The sequence below is a fragment of the Perca flavescens genome, chromosome 7 (genome assembly GCF_004354835.1).
Source record: "Perca flavescens isolate YP-PL-M2 chromosome 7, PFLA_1.0, whole genome shotgun sequence".
Taxonomy (NCBI): Eukaryota; Metazoa; Chordata; class Actinopteri; order Perciformes; family Percidae; genus Perca; species Perca flavescens.
Window position 1 is genome coordinate 37734929 of NC_041337.1, and position 17448 is coordinate 37752376.

Sequence of the window (17448 nt, forward strand, 5' to 3'; positions counted from 1 at the left end):
CAAGAATTACAATTCCAATTATTGAATTGTTACCTGATGTCTGTGTGTTTCTCTCTCTCTCTCACAGTGAGTGAGTGAGTGTGTGTGTGTGTGTGTCTCTCTCTCTGTGAGCTGCAGAATATTTCATTTGATATATCAGTTATTAGAGTCAGTATCGAGTCGGTTCACCTCTAGAAAGGCAACATGACATCATCACTGGTACGCCATCTATCTAAAGCCAAGTGGCGTGTTATCCGTACGCTTTTTCAGCTATCCGCGTGTATGTCTACGCTGTAAGGGGGTGTAAACATACACGCCACTTGGTGTGTTATCGCCACTTGGTGTGTTATTGCCACTTGCCGTGTTATTGCGAGAATAAAGCCACGGTTAAGTTCAGGAAAAGAACCGGTTGGGTTTTAGGAAACGTCACACGCGGGACCTGATCCCCGGTCTCCTGGGTGAAAGTCCTGTGTTTGACCCATCCACCCCCGGACCAACCTTCCCTAGGCCTTTCATACTACTCTCTACGGCGTCAATTCACACACAATCTCAAGGTAATGTAAGTCAATGGAGGCGTTGATAAACACGTTAAAAAGTGAGTATGCATCTTGATAACATGCCAATAATGAATTGGCGTGTCATACATACACCACTTCATGAGCTCAGTCTGAGAAACCAAACAACAAACATTATTCACGTACCAATAGCGTCTCCCTGCTGTACGTTTTCAGAATTAGTATCTTTGTCTTAAACAATTCAGAAAGTTTTGAAGTTGTAGTGTCTTTTGATCTTTCTTATGATCGTGTATTCTCTTCTGTGTTGTCGTTTTGTTGTCTTCGTAATAACTTGATGTCGTTGTAAATTAGGGTCACCCATCAATGATCGTTTGAGTAATATTTCTAGTCTCCCTTTGCCAGACCCTCCTCCACAGCACCGCGAAAGAAGGTCTGGCTAGTCCACACAGCATTCCTGGATGGGAGGAAAACGTGCTCTGGTTTATTGGCATTTCTTTAAACCAATCACAATCGTCGTGGGGCGGGGCTAAGCTCCGGACGGAGCCACGGTGCCTCTGCTAAATAGTCTCAGGAAGGAACTGGTTCTGGTGGAACATGTGGATGTTCAAAAGTAGTTTTAGTCGTGGAACAGAAAACTCAGATTGGACAGATAGTCTAGCTCAGGGGTTTTCAAACTTCTTGTGTGTGTGGACCACTATTTGTAACCAAGAATATTCGCGGACCACCACATAATACACATATTAAAATATGTCCACACAGAGTCCTACCTGAATTAATCTGCACCTCTTAATAGGCCTACTAGCACTAAAACTAGAACTGGTCATTGTATCAGTACAACAGGCTCGTTAAAAGAATGTTTACTGCACACAACGGCTGCCACATATTTTATTTATTTATATACTCAAGCGCCCCAGGGCATAATCAGGTTAATTTGAAAAACAGGCTTATTTCCATAGCAATGGAGTATTAAATCTATACAGTAATAAGAACACTTGGAAATCGTCAAAATTTAAAAACCTAGCCTATTATATTAATCACACAATAACTTGACAATTTAATTTAAATTTAAATTGTATATCCATATACATATTCTTAATTTTTATGGGAATTCCCTTGTAAAACGAAGGTTAAAAAAGCATATTTTATTTTGCTTTTCCATGGACCACCTGCAGTACCACACAGTTTGGGAATGACTGGTCTAGCTAGCTGACTGGATTTACCCTGCAGAGATCTGAGGAGCAGTTAACCATAGTCCTCACAAATCCACCGGAGGTTAGAACCCCAACACAAAGACAGAGGAAGGAGCCGGACATCCGGTGGACATGAGGGACATCCGGAGGAATTTCCGGCAGCACTAGAGCAATCCCAGAAGTGAAACGTAGTGGATATGGATTATAATATGTCAGACTCTGCGCTACATTTGGACACTGAATATTATTGTGAGGGAGTCAAACAAGAAGCAAGTATTTTGTCAGTGCATGTTAGTTAATGTGTTGTTAGTGAACCTGTATTAATGGTTTCATGTGTCCACTGCTGTTGGCCTGATGAACAACCATGTACGTACGTAACATGTGTACATAAAAAAGTAGTTTTAGTCGTGCAACAGAAAACTCAGATTGGATAGATAGTCTAGCTCAGGGGTTTTCAAACTTCTTGTGTGTGTGGACCACTATTTGTAATCAAGAATATTCATGGACCACCTCATAATACACATATTAATGGCTTGTATTAATGGGTTCATGTGTCCACTGCTTGGACTGGTGAACAACTGAATTCTTTTCAGGTCATTATTCAGGCATGCCAACAGGGCATTTGTTGAGCAACATAAGTCGGCGCGCAGTTTTTCCACTGTTGCATGTATGCTCACTAAAGCCTGGACTCTCCTCTCGGCGCATTTGTTGTTTTGAGTTGTCTGTTGTTGACACGGCTAAAGGTTTTTAAAAATGCCGGTTGCCAGTGCTGCAATGGCTTATGTATTCGACAAATCAACGTACACTTACGGTACGTGTCCACAGTGGCATTTTTTGACGGCATGGATCACTACACTTCACAGCATTAATAGACAATAGCAAGGCCAGAACACTCTTACAGTGTGTCTCAATTCGGATACTTCCGTGAGGACATCACATGATGGACACAGGAGTTGTAATTCTGGTTTGGCCGATTTGTCAAATTGTATTCAAAAATCAAAAATTTCAAGAACAGGAGTCATCTTCTTCTTCTTCTTCTTCTTCTTCTTCTTCTTCTTCGCCCAGAAAAAGAAAAAGGAGATTGAAAAGAGCAAGAGACCGGCTTTTTGAAGCGTGAAGGCCACCGTAGCTGTAAAACCTACTTTGAACTGCGTGGTGCCAGAGAGTTGATTGTAATATATGATCTCAACGATTAGATGGGAGAAATTCCCACTCTTTGGACCTTTAGAGAAACTATTTCTCCTCTAAAAAAATTGTGTTTTCGTGTGTTGTTTTGTTCAGATGTCTCACTTCCTGGATATGGCGGAGTTTGGGGAAGCTGCTCGCTACCTTCGCCTCACCAACCTGGAACAGCTGGCTGCTAAGGCCATTGCTTTTGATGGTAACTATACACACTTCAACTTTTGTGGGTACTTCACGCTCCACGTGTAGAAATATCGAGAACTGTGTGATCTAATTCTCTCAGGGACGAAGCGTGTTTGGATGCCCGATGATGTCCAAGCGTACGTCGAAGTCGAAGTTAAAGAGCTGAACGGAGACAAGACCACCGTGGAGACCAAGGAAGGACGGGTAAGCTCTTCTTAAAATAACCCAATCAGGCCTTTTTTAGAGCTGCAAAGATTAATCGATTAGTTGTCAACTATTAAATGAATTGCCACAAAAGAAAATACAATACCACATACAATATTAAATTAACTGTTGACACAATAAAGTAAAGTGAGCTATTTAAATTAGCTGATACATGGTTACACCTCACTGGCTCTTACCAGTGGATCTCCTTGTGTTAGAGTGCTGATTGGGCCGCATTTTTCTGTCCAAGCCTGGCCCGCGTCCGACACAGTTAAAATCAAATTTTTTTCTCATACTAATGACACATGTTTGTTTGTTTGTGTAAAAGCTTTTATTAAGCAGCTGTAAGAAGGCATTCAGAAATTTCAACAGATGGGGTCATCAACTCACACGGGGCAACAAGCGCTCGTTAACACAGGCACGCACAAGAGGCCCAATCATATAGCCAATTGAAATAAAATTAACATTGGCCTACCAAAAATGGCCCAAACTAACAGAACAAAATCCAAAAAATTCACACAAGAGGTTCTGTGGGACTAGGTCTCTAAATTAAATTCAAATCAACGGTTGAGTGTCCCCAGTGAAGTAACATTAAACGTATTACAAATGTAGCTGAATTGAAATGAAAATCACTCTTACCATTTTCCTCAAAAACTGTATAGGCTACTGAACTGCAACATGGGATCTATTTACATAATCTGAAATTTAAAATGTCCAATGCCTTATCGCGCTGATGTGACCGAGCCCGACCTGAACCTGAACATCATTTCTAAACCCACTGCTGCTGAGTCTAATCAGTCCTTCCAGAAAAATGCAGAGTTTTTTTGTGATTGTTGCAGGCAAAAATCCTTGATTATGTGGAACATTTTCTTAAAAAATGCGATGGAATATGCCGGATATTTATGCAATGTTATGCAATGAAATTGCGGGAACTTGCAAAAACTGCCGTTTGATCAAAAAAAAAAAAAAAACAGTGATTCCCCCCAAAAATGCGGCCCCTCCCCTGCATAAATCTGCAGACTTTGGCTGATTATGCATTGAATTATGCGATCGCTGTGTCGGTTTCAAACACAGCTACTGTTTCTAGACGTGTCCTGCCATGGCGTCTATGTAAGGTTGTTAACTCTGAATTTTATACGGCCGTGTTTCAGTTTCTGGTGGTGAAAGAAGACGACCTGCAGCCGATGAACCCGGAGAAGTTTGACATGATCGAGGACATGGCCATGTTGACGCATCTCAACGAAGCCTCCGTCCTCTTCAACCTGAAGCGCCGGTTCAGCATGTGGATGATCTATGTTAGTGTCTGTTCTGGCGCACAATCTTCCTTTCACTTTCTTCATCACTTTGTGTAGTTGTGTTTTTGTCTTTCCATGCTCTCCTTATGATTAGTGTTGGGTACCGAAACCCGGTGCTAATACGGCACCGGTGCCTGAACGACCGGTATGTACCGGACCGAATTGCAATGCAGATTTTGGTGCCAATTAAATGCTTTTTGCGCTGCTCTCTGGTGCTCTAAAACAGGCGTTATAGGCAACAGGAGCATCACTGCACGTGACACTAGTTAACACTATACTTGCCAGCAGGTAACGTAAGCATACCGTTAGGTAGTTAACACTATACTTGACAGCAAGTAACGTTAGCCTATCGTTAGCTAGTTAAAACTACGCTTGACAGCAGGTAACGTTAGCCTACCGTTAGCTAGTTAACACTACACTTCGCAACAGGTAATGTTAGCCTACCGTTAACTAGTTAACACTATACTTAACAGCAGGTAACGTTAGCCTACCGTTAACTAGTTAACACTATACTTGACAGCAGGTAACGTTAGCCTACCATTAGCTAGTTAACACTATACTTGACAGCAGGTAACGTTAGCCTACCGTTAGCGAGCAGCTGGATTAAACAGGTTAAAATGCTGACAGCTAAACGGTGTAAACGGTGACTGTATTTCACTGGAGAGGATTCCAACAGCGGGACGTTAAGCACTCTGCAGGGCCGTTGTTGGAAAAACAACACAGATGGTGCATTCACTTGAAACTAGTAAGCATCGGGGTGCATTCAAAGTTATTGTAAAATACCCTATTCCCTAATACCCTAGATTTTAAGTGTCGGTTCAGGCACCGTTTTAAAAGTATCGTTTTGCCCAACCCTACCTATGTGTTTAATTTCTAACTGTGCGTCTCTGTGTCAGACCTACTCCGGCCTCTTCTGCGTGACTATCAACCCGTACAAATGGCTGCCGGTCTACTCTGCAGCGGTGGTCGCCGCCTATAAAGGGAGGCGCCGCGTGGAAACACCACCGCACATCTATGCCGTCGCTGACAACGCCTACAACGACCTTCTGCAAAGTGAGTCGCCTGTAACCTCTGACCTCTAAAATAGGGTGACCAGATTTCCTGGAACTAAAACCTTCTTCTGATAGGCGTCACTGGTCTCCGTCCACAGCAACGGGATCTGGTGGTGTATTTCTTTAACTGTCTATGTGGAGGTCTCCTTCAAGGCCAGGCTGATGTTAGAAGTCCCTCTAGTGGACAGAACGTGTAACAACAACCGCATGCTTATAGTGGCATTAATGCATACGCCTGAGTAGTGTAGTACAGTGATCTTCAACCACTGTGGGAAATTGGGAAATTATCAGATTTTACTTAATTGGTCCAACAAATTTTTTTATTGAGTTACTGCAAATAATTTGCCATTGTTGCGCATCTGTGCCTATAATATGATGACTGGCAGATAAATCAAATACTATTCTGTGTCAGTAGGTGACAGTATAGCGCAATAATTACCTTGTTGATTTAGGACAATAGAATTACTGCCACCTGGTGGCAGTGACAGGATGTAAGCAGTAGGGCCGAGATCATCGATGATGCATTTTTAAAAAGGGGGGAGGGTTGATCTTGTTGAAGTGTGTTTGTCTGTTCTGTTGTTATTGCTTAAAATGAAACTAAATACAAAATGTATCTTAAAATTTTTTTTTTTATATTATTCGAATATTAAAATAAATTGCAAATGGAATTTGAGTGGTATTATAGAGGAAGACCGACAGCTCTACTGGACAGTTTACTGGACTACTGAGTAACTTTAAGGCAATTTTAGGGTTTACATTTGCTCCTGTACTGTTCCTTTATATGACTTTATTTTCCTCCCCAGACCGAGAGAACCAGTCCATGCTGATCACGTAAGTCAGAGATGCTTTCACATTAAAGGCTGTAAATATAGCATTTCTGCCAATAACCCTATAACGTCATAAGTGAAGCCGAAGCTCCTTAAAGTGCCCATATTATGCTAATTTTCAGGTTCATAATTGTATTTTAAGGTTGTACCAGAATAGGTTTACATGGTTTAATTTTCAAAAAACACCATATTTTTGTTGTACTGCACATTGCTGCAGCTCCTCTTTTTACCCTGTGTTCAGTTCTATGTTTCAGCTACAGAGTGAGACATCTCTTCTTCTGTACTATCTTTGATTGCGCTCGCACATGCTCAGTAGCTCAGATGTAGATCATGTCAGCTAGCTCCATAGACAGTAAAAGAAAGGCTGTTTCTCCAACTTCAGTCAGTTCCAAGGCAGGATCAGCTGGGAGACTTCTTCTAAACCAGGGAGCACATGGAAGTAGTTCTTTTGGAGATTATGGTGAACTAGTGTGTGTTGTAGCAATGCTTTGCTATTGAGAACGAGGTAGCATGCTAGCGCTAGCATGCTAATGGTTGTGGTTAGCCAGCTCGTTTCGGCTAGTGCCGTAGAAAGCTGTGCCGATTTTGACCAGCTCAGCAGGAGACTGAAGGCAGGACACATTCAGAAACCGTATCTCACTCAGAACACCATGGATGTTTTTATTCTAAGTTTGTATGTGTGTGGAAGCACCAGAGATACAAAATAACACCCCAAATCCCAGAAAAAGCAATTTTTTTCATAATACGGGCACTTTAAAGCTGCATTCTCTCTAGCAGTTTTTCCAGCGTTGTTGTACATGTTATAACGGTATATTGTGGTTTCTGTGGCGTCCTGTCAGCGGTGAGTCCGGCGCGGGGAAAACAGTCAACACCAAGAGGGTGATTCAGTACTTCGCCATCGTTGCCGCTTTGGGGGAAAATGTGAAAAAAGGAGTAAGTCTTCCTTTCATTGTAGTTGACTAATCTCGAAACTATTTCGATAATCGATTATTTGGTTTGAGAGTATTTGAGAAAACTGGGATGTACTTGTGTTTTCTTTAATCCCTCTCTCTCTCTCTCTCTCTCCCCCCCTCTCTCTCCCTCTCTCTCTCTCTTTCTCTCTGTGTATTCAGATAAATTTAGAGGACCAGATCATTGAAGCTAATCCAGCCATGGAGGCATTTGGCAACGCCAAAACCATCCGCAACGACAACTCTTCTCGCTTTGTGAGTTTAATGAAGTCATAACGGCAGTGAAGGCTGAACCTGAGGAGAAAGTGGTGTTGTTGTGGTGTTGTGTTGTTGTGTTGTTGTGTTGTGAAGACCATGTGTAACTCCTGTTTGTGGATCTCAGGGAAAGTTCATCAGGATTCATTTTGGACCGACAGGAAGGCTGGCGTCTGCTGACATCGACATCTGTGAGTCACAGTTATCAGATTTCCTACAACAGCGCTCGCTAGTTTGAGTCTAACGGCCAATCCCCAATCTGCTGAATCTCCAGGGGGGCGTTGCACAAAAGCAGAATTTATAAATCCAGGATAACCGATAAAACAAGGCTTGACCTAGTCTAATATGTGTATCCAAGCCAGGCTGAGGTCGATCACAGATTCACTGATGCTAAAATGGAGAATACAAAATGAAATCACATTTTTAGCTTTTAGAAAATTACAAAACAAAAGTTACTTGTTCTTTATTCCAGTCTTTAAATAGTATTGTTAGTTGGACACTATAAAACTTTAGTTGAGGGCTTCTTCTCGAGAATAAACCTGCAAACATTCAAAGGGATACCTCACCGTTTGTTGAAATAGGGCTTACCACGGTCTCCCCTAGCTGTAGATAGGTGGGGTCTCCTCTAGCTGTAGATAGGTGGGGTCTCCCCTAGCTGTAGATAGGTGGGGTCTCCCCTAGCTGTAGATAGGTGGGGTCTCCCCTAGCTGTAAATAGGTGGGGTCTACTCTAGCTGTAGATAGGTGGGGTCTCCCCTAGCTGTAGATAGGTGGAGTCTCCCCTAGCTGTAGATAGGTGGGGTCTCCTCTAGCTGTAGATAGGTGGGGTCTCCCCTAGCCGTAGATAGGTGGGGTCTCCTCTAGCTGTAGATAGGTGGGTTCTCCCCAGCTGTAGATAGGTGGGGTCTCCTCTAGCTGTAGATAGGTGGGGTCTCCTCTAGCTGTAGATAGGTGGGTTCTCCCCTAGCTGTAGATAGGTGGGGTCTCCCCTAGCTGTAGATAGGTGGGGTCTCCTCTAGCTGTAGATAGGTGGGTTCTCCCCTAGCTGTAGATAGGTGGGGTCTCCTCTAGCTGTAGATAGGTGGGTTCTCCCCTAGCTGTAGATAGGTGGGGTCTCCTCTAGCTGTAGATAGGTGGGTTCTCCTCTAGCTGTAGATAGGTGGGTTCTCCCCTAGCTGTAGATAGGTGGGGTCTCCCATAGCTGTAGATAGGTTGGCCAATGCATTTTTTATGCATGCATTTATGCATCGTTGTAGTCCGGTGCAACACCGGCAGCGCCGCCGCTAGTTAGCTTAGCGTAGTGAATGGAATCCGGTTAGCATGTTGTGAGTAAAGGTGAGCCAACAAAAGACAAAAGAAAAACAACCTAATTACTTGCACTGAGACAAAAATGCGTAGGCCCACCTCTCTACAGCCAGGGGAGACCGTGATAAGAACTATTTCAACAAACGGTGGCGTATCCCTTTAAGTCTCTTTGTGCTTCAGCGTGAACTACAGGACTCTAGAGAGTGGTATTTTCATGGGTGTATTTCATCAGATCTGCTAGAGAAGTCCAGAGTTGTGTTCCAGCAGCCAGAAGAGAGAAGCTACCACATCTACTACCAGATCATGTCCAACTACAAGCCAGAACTACAAGGTAATAACTCTCTCTCTCACACACACACACACACACACACACACACACACACACACACACACACACACACACACACACACACACACACACTCTCCATATGATGTCCTCAAATGTCTCGTTTTGTCCACAACGCAACATGCTCACATTTAACTTGCTGACATCACACTAATTTAGTTTTATCATAAGAAATGAATCAAACTAATTAATATATTATCTAAATAGTTGGAGATTAATTTAATCGATTCATCTGTGCAGCTGTAGTGAAGTTGGTTGTCCTGTGTTGCAGACATGTTGCTGGTGACCACCAACCCCTACGATTACCACTTCTGCAGCCAAGGGGTGACCAAGGTGGAAGGCATGGACGATGGAGAGGAGCTGAGGCTCACTGATGTAGGAAGCACACACACACACACACACACACACACACACACACACACACACACACACACACACACACACACACACACACACACACACACATTTTCTTATTCTCATAGGCTAAATAAAGGGATTGGTGCATAAAAGTGTATCCAAAAGGAAAGGAAAATGAAGTCATAGATGCTCAAAACATCCCTGGAGGAGGACACCCGGACCCCCCCACTATGACATTTGACTGATTCTGTATACTGTCTTGTACCTTTTGGCTTTTTGCTTGTTTTTTTTGCACTGCATCAAATGTTTTAGGGTCACGATTCATCTCGTAGCTGGTAGCCTTTAGCCTGGCTGACCCCAGACCTTCTCAGTTGTAATTTCCAATAACCACTTCAGCGGCCGGCACGTTGAATGTAAAAAAAAGCTGCTCGCCGTCGCTGAGCTATCGTCATTGTGTAGAGCCCTCCTCAACGGTTGTGATTGGTGTAGAGCCCTCCTCAATGGTTGTGATTGGTGTAGAGCCCTCCTCAACGGTTGTGATTGGTGTAGAGCCCTCCTCAATGGTTGTGATTGGTGTAGAGCCCTCCTCAACGGTTGTGATTGGTGTAGAGCCCTCCTCAATGGTTGTGATTGGTGCTTCGATTTGGAAAAATTGGAAATGGGCTTGAATGGGCTCTTGGACAGACTGACTTGCGGAGCAAATCTAAAATTTGCCGGAAGTTGGGCAGGGTTTCCCAGGATAGGTTGCCTTGGTTCCATGCAGGCTTAAAACTCTTTTTATCAGCATTTAATGAAACGTAAACAGAGATATTGAATGGAAATAAAATCACAGAAATGGATGGTCACTGTTGAGCTTCATGAAAGATTATATACATGTACTGTAACTAACTATAATCTGTGTGTATGTGTGTGTTTGTGTGTGTGTGTCTGTAGCACGCCATGGACACGTTGGGCTTCACTCCGGAGGAAAAGTACGGCTGCTATAAGATTGTCGGAGCCATCATGCACTTTGGAAACATGAAGTTCAAGAAGAAGCAGAGAGAGGAGCAGGCCGAGGCCGACGGCACAGAAAGTAAGAGACAAGATCACACGTTAGTCGTTGGTTCAAGCAGCATTTCCGACTTATATTGAGGTTTCTAGTGGCAGCGCCCTCCAGTGGCCGTAGTAGTTCTGCCGGGAGCAAAGCAGGAAGTAAGGTGAGATAGTATAAGAGCCCCAAATGTCCTGGTAAGGAGGCAGGTTGGGGAAAACCAAACTGGGAACGCTTCACAACGTTAACCATGTGTTTAAAACTGCCTCGGTTACCTTCTGGTTTAGATATGAGGACGGAAAACGCTCCTGTGGGTCAGATGAGAGGAGGGGGAACAAACCACCGGTATCCTCATATGGTTTTGGGGGACTGGTGGTACACATCATGTCATCTAAACCAATCACGGCAGTCCTGGGCGGGGCTAAGCTCCAGACATGAAGTTAACTGTTGACACAATGCAGTAACGTGAGATATTTAAATTAGCTGATACATGGTTAAACCTTATTGGCTCTTACCAATGTATCTCTGTGTGTACTTCGTCCACAGCAATCCCACCAATCAGTCCCAAAACCTCCCAGTTAGAGAGGAAATGCCCTCAACATATTCTTTATAAAACCTCCCAGTTAGAGAGGAAATGCCCTCAACATATTCTTTATAAAACATCCCAGTTAGAGAGGAAATTATCTAACATATTCTTTATAAAACCTCCCAGTTAGAGAGGAAATGATCTAACATATTCTTTATAAAACCTCCCAGTTAGAGAGGAAATGATCTAAACATATTCTTTATAAAACCTCCCAGTTAAAGAGGAAATGCCCTCAACATATTCTTTATAAAACCTCCCAGTTAGAGAGGAAATGATCTAACATATTCTTTATAAAACCTCCCAGTTAGAGAGGAAATGATATAACATATTCTTTATAAAACCTCCCAGTTAGAGAGGAAATGATCTAACATATTCTTTATAAAACCTCCCAGTTAGAGAGGAAATGATCCAAACATATTCTTTATAAAACCTCCCAGTTAGAAAGGAGATGATCTAACATATTCTTTATAAAACCTCCCAGTTAGAGAGGAAATGATATAACATATTCTTTATAAAACCTCCCAGTTAGAGAGGAAATTATCTAAACATATTCTTCATAAAACCTCCCAGTTAGAGAGGAAATGATCCAAACATATTCTTTATAAAACCTCCCAGTTAGAGAGGAAATGATCCAAACATATTCTTTATAAAACCTCCCAGTTAGAGAAAAAATTATCTAAACATATTCTTTATAAAACGTCCCAGTTAGAGAGGAAATTATCTAAACATATTCTTTATAAAACCTCCCAGTTAGAGAGGAATTGATCTAAACATATTCTTTATAAATCTTTACAATCATTCCCTGAAAGAACCAAGCAGGCCTGCCTTGTTGTATCGTCCACATGTTCTTCATAACTTGACATTTTCAGCGTGGAGCTCGCTAGCTACAAGTCTGTTGTTGTGTCCCGAAGACAACGGAGTTTGAGAACAGAAACACACAGAGAGAGGAAGGAGATGTCCTGGAAATGTACTTCCGTTCATCCAGACAGAGGCTGTGTCTCAAAGCGCCTACTTGCACACTTCCAACACTTAGTTTTAAGTATATCGTGTAGATAACACACTGAAAGTACCAGGATGACCCCCTAAAAACGGTCAGAAAGTTCAGTGTGGAACGATGGACCCTACTCGCACTAAACGGGCGCCATCTTGACTACGCAGCGGAAAGGGGAGGGACCAGGGACGTCGACCGGCAGCTGATTGGACGAACACGTCACGTGGCTTCTCCCGGATTTCACAACAGAGCATAACGGGCGGCTTGTTCAGAATACAATCTCATATTGTACTAAAATAGTTCACTGAAACGTATTTCTGAGAACATTTGAAGAGAGAAACAGGCCGTGCAGTTGCTGAATCTGTCTTCATTTCAGATCAACAAAGGCCAGTTTAACAGATTTTAATTCAGATTTTTTCGGTTAAGTATTTTAACGTAAGTGTTCCTTTTTGGGACAATACTAAGCATCCAAAGTGGGCGCTACGGCAGGAAGTGGTCAGTGACCATTAGCAGTATACTGACGGAAGTGTGCGGTTTGAGACACAGCCACGGACTATAATCGTGGAACATGCAGTCAGACATTACTGGCACATGAGCTGAGCTGTGTGTTGTGTTATGTTAAGGTGTGGATAAGGCAGCCTACCTGATGGGCTGTGTGTTGTGTTATGTTAAGGTGTGGATAAGGCAGCCTACCTGATGAGCTGTGTGTTGTGTTATGTTAAGGTGTGGATAAGGCAGCCTACCTGATGAGCTGTGTGTTGTGTTATGTTAAGGTGTGGATAAGGCAGCCTACCTGATGGGCATCAGCTCTGCCGACCTGCTGAAGGGCCTGCTGAACCCCCGCGTCAAAGTTGGACACGAGTTCATCGTCAAAGGACAGACTGTGGAACAGGTAACACACCAATCAATTATTGTCTGTTGTGTCTAGGGATACACCGAATCCAGATTTTTGGGGTTTGGCCGAATACCAAATCCACTGGTTGAGATTGTGCTGACTCCTCCTCCCATCCTCAGTCCATGAACCCAGTAAACACATGAATGAAGTAAACAGGGACTGTCCTTCCTTTGCCGTACCTGAAGTTGTTGCATTCTGGCTGCTGTCTGGAGATTCCTTCGTGCACAACTCGTATTCTTCCAGATGTTTCAGACCAGATGTTGTAACAGCGGCCATGTTGTGTATAGTTTAGGGTCCTCGCCACCACCAGACCAATCAGCATTGAACAGATTGAACATGTAGCTGGACTTGAATGGCCTTCTTTTGACTGAAAGTACTGCCAAACAACAACTGTTTCTGCTCACCAGATCCATGTCCACTTCCTCACAGCCTGCTGCATTGAACGCTCGACCTACGTAAACACCTTCCTGTAATCAATGGCGCCCTCACTACGGTGACCAGCGTAGCGCGCCGAGTGCAAGAGTAGGGTTCGGTTCCCTGGGAACAATTTCTAAGGTTCAGCAGAAACCAAACCACATCAAAAAGCCCAATATTCAGCCGAATCTGAAACCAATCCTGGATTCGGTGCCTCCCAAGTTGTGTCTGTACTCCATCCTGTAACAGTAGACACATTAAAATGACCCCGACATGTGTGTGTAGGTCTACTATGCAGTGGCAGCTCTGGCCAAAGCCACCTACGACCGGATGTTCAAGTGGTTGGTGAGTCGTATCAACTCGTCCTTGTACACCGCTCTGCCTCGCCAGTACTTCATCGGAGTCCTCGACATCGCCGGCTTTGAGATCTTTGAGGTAAAGAGGAGAGAATGACAGAGACATCAAACATTACTGTGTCCATGTTCACTATTGGCCCCAGTGTTTCCTAAAGGATTTTGTGGGACTGTGGTGGGTAGACCTCGGACCCTCTTTGGTGTGTCCGAATGCTTCCATGGAATAAACTTTTAGTACATTTTAAAGTTAAATACATCAATCAATAATCAAGGAGGCTAGATCTATGAAAAACATTGTCCTCTTGTAAACAAATTTGCAAGAGCGTCAATGTAACCATTGAAATTTACTACAACTGAACTACTTCTAAGTGACAAATGCTTTTCTGAAGCAATGGCGCAAATCACATGACATCCTTTATGTTATTAAAGCTATAGTGTGTAGTTTCTGTCACCCCCATGAGGAATTCTAAGTAATCCAAACAGATCCAACTCGACTGAAAAGAACAGAGGGCATTAAATACAGGGGCAACTTTAGGGAAAAATCAGACTCAACTGGAAAACAAAGCTAAACCAAGACACATGGAACCAAACATTACAAAATAATACAGGAAGTAAACCAAGCGAAACAGGAATCAATCAAAAGAAGGTCCCATGGCATGAAAATGTCACTTTATGAGGTTTTTTTAACATTAATATGAGTTCCCCCAGCCTGCCTATGGTCCCCCAGTGGCTAGAAATGGTGATAGGTGTAAACCGAGCCCTGGGTATCCTGCTCTGCCTTTGAGAAAATGAAAGCTCAGATGGACCAATCAGGAATCTTCACCTTATGAGGTCATAAGGGGAAAGGTTACCTCCCCTTTCTCAGCTTTGCCCGCCCAGAGAATTTGGCCCACCCATGAGAGAGAGAGAGAGACATCATGGCTTTCAAACGAGCAAAGTGGCAGTTGGTCAAAGCCACACCACTAAGGTCAATATAAAAGAGACTTCAGATACGGTATTAGGGGACCACTAAGGCCTATATAAAAGAGACTTCAGATACAGTATTAGGGGACCACTAAGGCCTATATAAAAGAGACTTCAGATACAGTATTAGGGGACCACTAAGGCTTATATAAAAGAGACTTCAGATACAGTATTAGGGGACCACTAAGGTCTATATAAAAGAGACTTCAGATACAGTATTAGGAGACCACTAAGGTCTATATAAAAGAGACTTCAGATACAGTATTAGGGGACCACTAAGGTCTATAAAAGAGACTTCAGATACAGTATTAGGGGACCACTAAGGCCTATATAAAAGAGACTTCAGATACACTATTAGGGGACCACTAAGTTCTATATAAAAGAGACTTCAGATACAGTATTAGGGGACCACTAAGGCCTATATAAAAGCATCCAAAGAGCACCATGTCATGGGACCTTTTAAGTAAGAGTTAACAAAATAAAACAGGATAAATGACCACAGGAACCCACAATCCTAACGGGCGGGAGCGTTTTAAAATAAAGGACATCAATTATCAAAAAAGCATAAAAGCACAGATATCTATATTTATATTAACGGAAACCAACAGATTTAGTTTAGGTCTCTTAAAACCGATCCGTGGGGGTTGCTTGGACACATAATTCCATCATTTCTAAAATCTGTGATTCACAACAACTATACTGTTTATCTCTCTCTGCAGTTCAATAACTTTGAGCAGCTGTGCATCAACTTCACCAACGAGAAGCTGCAGCAGTATTTCAACCACCACATGTTCATCCAGGAGCAGGAAGAGTACACGACCGAGGGGATAGAGTGGACCTTCATAGACTTCGGTTTGGACTTACAGGCTTGCATAGACCTCATAGAGAAGGTGTGTTTTGTCATGATATCTCTCACTGCGCTTGTAAATTAGTAGTAGTATTAGGGTCGTTTGAGATGAGCCAGATCTGCGCAGAATTGTTAGATTTGTGTCCGACTTGCTCAGACGTCATGCACACGTGGGCAACGATAATCTCACAAGATCAAGGTGGCCGCAGTTTTAAGAGCCAGGCGCCGCAGTTGCTCTCCACTGACTGCAAGACCCAGGCGGACCCAGGGGGCATGCTGGGAAACGCCAGGCTCTCAGCTGATCCAACAGCTGATTGGTTCAGAATCGACTCAACATGATGACGTTTTATATAAACTTTTTATATTTTATTGATTTTGATTTGGAGGGATTTTAACTGCGATTTGTCTGATTTAAAGGCTTATTCTGTACAGAACACATGTTGTGTGGCTGATAGTGACATTTAGAAGTCAGAGAGACCAGGTTATCTACAGTCTGTTGTTAATTAAAATCATCAACGGACTCAACAAATCGCATGTAGAGAATTCTGACAGCTACTCTGTCATAATAAAAACAACTGGAGACTGGGTAGGAGCTGATAGCTGATAACATTTTATTAAATCAAAATCGGCCCACAGTGTTTATGTCACTTCCTGTTCAGCCTGAAGGCTGCTGGAATCAGCTGTAAACTGTCCGACATGAGAGCTGACTTTTGTCACCGCCCCCGGCTGCTGGTGCCTGCTCTCATCTACTTTACAGGCGAGGCGCAGTTCATCTCCAACGAGCCTAGTAGTAGTAATAGTAGCAGTAGTAGTAGTAGTAGTAGTAGTAGTAGTAGATAACTTTATCGGACATAACAAACAAACAGTCCATACATCACACACTACAATAATCTATACACCCTTGGTTATGACCAGGCCAGCTGGACATCTAGCTTATTTTGAATGATTTAAGCCTTTTATGGCTTGTGGTACAAGTACAAGCTCATGTATCTTTGACATCCTGGAGTTAGAGATCATTTAAACGGTTAACCAATATGACATTGATGATGATATGTTTCAGCCCATGGGTCTTCTGTCCATCTTGGAGGAGGAGTGCATGTTCCCCAAGGCCACGGACAACAGCTTTAAAACCAAACTCTACGACAACCATCTTGGGAAGTCGGCCAACTTCCAGCGGCCACGGCTGGACAAGAAGCGCAAATATGAGACGCACTTTGAGTTGGTTCACTACGCTGGAGTGGTGAGTGTCAGCTTATATTGTTGTTTTACTGAACTGTTACTGTTTACTGTTGATCATCGCAGAGGTACCTCGCTCAATTTGGCGCCAATTGGAATTGGCCAGTTTTAATTACCGCAGGCTGTTCTCGTGTACCATTTGAAAATTGGTATGTATGATAATTGGTATGTATTCAACATTTATAATAATAATTAAGGCTTTCAAGCTGGGGAGAAGAGGTCCCTGAAGAAGTCCCTGGAGAAAACACAAGACTTTCACCCAGGAAACAGGTGTTCATGTCCTGGAGAAGTTAAGGAGAAAACACAAGACTTTCACCCAGGTAACAGGTGTTCATGTCCTGGAAGAAGTTAAGGAGAAAACACAAGACTTTCACCCAGGAAACAGGTGTTCATGTCCTGGAAGAAGTTAAGGAGAAAACAAGACTTTCACCCAGGAAACAAGACTGTTGAAGAAGTTAAGGAGAAAACACAAGACTCACCCAGGAAACAGGTGT

The 17448-nt window shown here is 43.0% G+C and overlaps 1 protein-coding gene across 1 annotated transcript in view; it reads left to right on the forward strand.

The window, feature by feature from the left end:
• The first annotated feature begins 2965 nt into the window (after nt 1-2965).
• LOC114559337 (myosin-7B) overlaps nt 2966-17448 on the forward strand; it is a 49390-nt gene continuing 34907 nt past the window's right edge. Inside the window, exons 1-15 of the mRNA XM_028583922.1 lie at nt 2966-3065; nt 3150-3253; nt 4405-4548; nt 5445-5601; nt 6404-6431; nt 7267-7360; nt 7540-7632; nt 7760-7823; nt 9169-9267; nt 9554-9657; nt 10573-10711; nt 13020-13138; nt 13841-13990; nt 15591-15761; nt 16779-16958. Of these exons, the coding sequence (XP_028439723.1) occupies nt 2966-3065; nt 3150-3253; nt 4405-4548; nt 5445-5601; nt 6404-6431; nt 7267-7360; nt 7540-7632; nt 7760-7823; nt 9169-9267; nt 9554-9657; nt 10573-10711; nt 13020-13138; nt 13841-13990; nt 15591-15761; nt 16779-16958 (1746 nt within the window). The remainder of the gene's footprint in view (nt 3066-3149; nt 3254-4404; nt 4549-5444; nt 5602-6403; nt 6432-7266; nt 7361-7539; nt 7633-7759; nt 7824-9168; nt 9268-9553; nt 9658-10572; nt 10712-13019; nt 13139-13840; nt 13991-15590; nt 15762-16778; nt 16959-17448) is intronic.